This window comes from Abramis brama, assembly GCF_963993115.1.
Source record: "Abramis brama genome assembly, chromosome: 22".
Classification (NCBI taxonomy): Eukaryota; Metazoa; Chordata; class Actinopteri; order Cypriniformes; family Leuciscidae; genus Abramis; species Abramis brama.
In genome coordinates, this window is record NC_139984.1 from 32,749,764 (window position 1) to 32,753,915 (window position 4,152).

The window sequence follows — 4,152 nt, forward strand, 5'->3', positions numbered from 1 at the left end:
TAAAATTAGTAAATAGAGATTTTATTTTGTACGTATATTGATAAAACATTAGTTGATGCCACATTACAATATATTAAACAATTTAACAGGATATATATATATATATATGTAATATTACTAAACGTACATGGTTTACAATACTTGCACCGAATAAAAACAGGTCTCATATATTTAATACATTGAAAAGTGTGTTTGGCCTTTTCACACTAATTGGTCATTTTTAGCTCAAGATTTTAAAAACAACAAAAATGTATATGTTTTTAGTATAGTGCCACCTAGTGTTGGAAGGTTGATGGAATTTCTGATTTTCTCACCAGGTTTAGAGTCTCTGGGATTTACAGTTTCTGACACTTTTATGGCAGTATAATAATAATAATAATAATAATAATAATAAAAGGTTCCAGGGTTATTATCCTTAAAGTCCTCCTGTAGTCAATAATTTGATCCCTTAAAACTCATCTTTGATCACCAAAATAACATATTTAAAGTTTTTTTTCCTTGAAAGAAAATCTTCATGCCTTAAAATAGCTTGAATGTAACTCGACACCCTTGCCTAATTTAGTATTCGTGGTTCTATGAATATGCAAATTAGCCCCACCCCCACCCTGATTAACAACTATATAACCAAGGTAGTTTGTGACGTCAGAAACACCAGCGATTTCAAAGCGTGTTTTTGAGACTGTCTTTGGTTCACTGCAGTTTTAAGGAGGAAATACTCAGCAATGCTGTCGACTTATGAATTTACACATGGTTTGTCTTAAAGCGTATTAAAAACACCACATAGACACATAAACAACATTAAAAGATGGATTTTCACCACAGGGGGACTTTAACTGAAACTATTAAAACATTTTTGTTAATTGAAATAAAAATAAAATGACATTTGCATTATTAATACGTTATCCAGGAGTGAATAGGTCTTCACTGTATGTTTGAGTGTCTTCATTTTCCCATAGCTCACCCCACCCTTTCCTAGGACTCTATTGCTGCGCTCTGATTGGCTGTCGCTGGCCCGGAGTCGCTGTCACTCTCCCAGGAGGACGATGTGAAGCCGGCGGGGGCGGAGCTAGAGTGAGGTGTGTGTGTGTAACCCAGGCCCTGGTACCCCCCCCTCGGGGAGGCGGGGACTGAGTGACGGTCGAGCCGCTCGTGGGACGTCCCGGCGAGCAGACCCGTGTGTTCACCCTGAACAACATCCACTTCAGAGCCGAAGAACAGCTTACGGGGACGACCTAACACAGTACGTCCTGCAGAACACACACACACACGGCACACATACGGTTAAATGGACAACTGTGCAGATTCGCCAAAAAAAGTGTTATTTTCCCCAATTGCGAAATCTTGAAAAACTGGAGGGACTGTCTACTTACCACATAGCAACACCCTAGCAAACAACTACTATACCTGTCAGCTGCGCAACTGCCTACCAACACCTTAGCAACCACCCAAAAAAATCCTACAAACTGCCTAGCAACAATCTAGGATATAACACCTATAAACTGCCTTGCAACCACTAAGGACATTCTAGCAACACCCTAGCAACCACCCAAAAAACTTACAAACTGCCTAGCAACACCCAAGCAACTGCCTAGCAACCACATAGCAACACTCTAGCAAATATCTACTATTTAACACCTGTCATAGACACGGCACATACGGTTAAATGGACAACTATAGAGACAGAGTGACGCGTCATAATCTGAAAGCCACACCCACCGTCTCCATTGACTTTGTATTGTGTGAAGCTGCATCCTTGTCATTTCTGACATAACAAAAAACAAAACAATATCTAAAAGCTGCTGTGTGACAAGGTGGACAGCAAACAGAAATAAGTTTTTATAAGCTGTCGACCCCAAAAAACAAGCATTTAAGGAGATGGTAGGACCACTAAGAACATCCTGGCAACCGCCCAAAAAACCTACAAACTGCCTAGCAACACCCTAGCAACTATCTACGATACAACACCTATAAACTGCCTTGCAACCACTAAGAACACCCTAGCAACCACCCAAAAAACCTACAAACTGCCTAGCAACACCCTAGCAACTACGATACAACACCTATAAACTGCCTTGCAACCACTAAGAACACCCTAGCAACCACCCAAAAAACCTACAAACTGCCTAGCAACACCCTAGTAACTATCTACGATATAACACCTATGACCTGCCTTGAAACCACTAAGAACACCCTAGCAACCACCCAAAAATCCTGCTAACTGCCTAGCAACCACATAGCAATGCCCTAGGAAGCATCTTGTGTATAACACCTATCAACTTCCTTGCAACCACTGACTATCCTAGCATGTGCCTTACAACACCCTAACAACCATATTCTATAAAACCTATCAATTGCCTTGCAACCACTAAGAACATCCTAGCAACTGCAGAGAAACACCCTAGCAACTGCCTTGCAGCCACATAGCAATGCCCTAACAAGCATCTTCTCTATAACACCAATTAACTTCCTCGCAACCACGGACACTATCCTGGGATCTGCCTAGCAACACCCTAGCAACTCCCTAGCACATACTGGAAATAAAAATGCCCATGTGACATTTATAAGCTAGTGTAGCAAAATTTTCAAGAAAAAAATGCTGCAAATTGTCCCCAGAAGTACAATAGATCTAATAAAAACTTGTATGATGTTTTCAAAGGAAATATTTAAAATAAATGTTTAGTTAATGATTTATAATAGATGTAATAATTATATTTTAATAGTCAACAGTAACACTTTACAATAAGTTTCATTAGTTAACATTAGTTAATGTATTAACTAACATAAACTAACCATGAGCAATACATTTGTTACAGTATTTATTCATCTTCATTAATGTTAGTTAGTTAAAATACAGCTGTTCATTGTTTGTTCATGTTAGTTCACAGTGCATTAACTAATGTTAACAAATACAACCTTTGATTTTAATAATGTATTAGTAAATGTTTTAATAAATGATTAATAGTTGCTGTAGAAGTATTGTTCATACGTAGTTCCTTAGTTCATGTTAACTAATGTTAACTAATGAACCTTATTGTAAAGTGTTACCCATATAACATAGTAATTATAATCTTCATTGTGTGTGTCCCCATGAAGGAGCTGGTGTGTGTTCTCACCGGCGTTGCGCACTTGCTCTGAGATGTCCGCGCGTATGTCCGAGACGTCCAGCATGGCGAGCAGCGAGTCGAAGCACGAGCCCTCGTCATCCTCACGCACGTACGGGCGACTGCTGAAACTGTAGTGATGAGCGATCGCTGCCAGAAACATCTCGATACAGATAATGAAGTCCTACACACAAACACACACAACGCTTACTAAGACAAAACACTTCATGGAAAGACTAAATAATGTCTTCATTCACTCCAGAAACTAACAAAAGTTTCCCTTAAGGGTTTTGAAAAGTTGGTGTGTGTGTGTGTGTGTGTGTGTGTGTGTGTGTGTGTGTGAGTGAATGAGTAAGTGAGTGAGTGAGTGTGTGTGTGTGTGTGTGTGTGTGTGTGTGTGTGTGAGTGATCGAGTGAGTGAGTGAGTGAGAGAGACTGTGTGTTTTTGTTGTGAGTGAGTGAGTGAGGGTGTGTGTGTGTGTGTGTGTGAGTGTGTGTGTGTGAGTGAGTGAGTGAGTGAGTATATGTGAGCGTGTGTGAGTGAGTGAGTGAGGGTGTGAGTGTGTGTGTGAATGAGTATGTGTGAGTGTGCGTGTGTGTGTGCGTGTGTGAGTGTGCGTGTGTGAGTGTGCGTGTGCGTGTGTGAGTGTGCGTGTGTGTGTGTGCGTGTGTGTGTGTGTGTGAGAATGAGTGAGCGTGTGCGTGTGTGTTCACCTGTAGTCCAGTGGCTACGGCTTCCACACTGTCCCACTCCCAAGTGTGTTTGTCCGAAATGACTCCGACCTTCACCAGCAGAGCGATCAGCACAGCCTGCCTGCAACACCAAACTACATGTTTTCAGACAACCAGTCTGTAAGTATCACCCTGGTAACTTCTTACACCCTAGCAACCGTGTGGGAACATGAACCAACCGAATCCCAGCAATAGAACATTATTGTAACATATGGTTGGGCTCTATTGCAATGTACTGACACCATAGCAACTACCTAGTAACCATCTATAACACCTAGCAACTACCTAGCAACCGCATAGCAATGCCCAAGCAACCTCC

The 4,152-nt window shown here is 41.1% G+C and overlaps 1 protein-coding gene across 1 annotated transcript in view; it reads right to left on the minus strand.

Annotated features, from left to right (window-relative positions):
- LOC311072908 (transmembrane protein 184C-like) overlaps nucleotides 1-4,152 on the minus strand; it is an 8,462-nt gene continuing 4,310 nt past the window's right edge. The window contains exons 8-10 of the mRNA XM_084098266.1: nucleotides 3,816-3,915; nucleotides 3,114-3,285; nucleotides 1-1,247 (exon numbers count right to left, since the gene is read on the minus strand). Coding sequence (XP_083954392.1) covers nucleotides 973-1,247; nucleotides 3,114-3,285; nucleotides 3,816-3,915 — 547 coding nt within the window. The 3' untranslated portion in view covers nucleotides 1-972. The remainder of the gene's footprint in view (nucleotides 1,248-3,113; nucleotides 3,286-3,815; nucleotides 3,916-4,152) is intronic.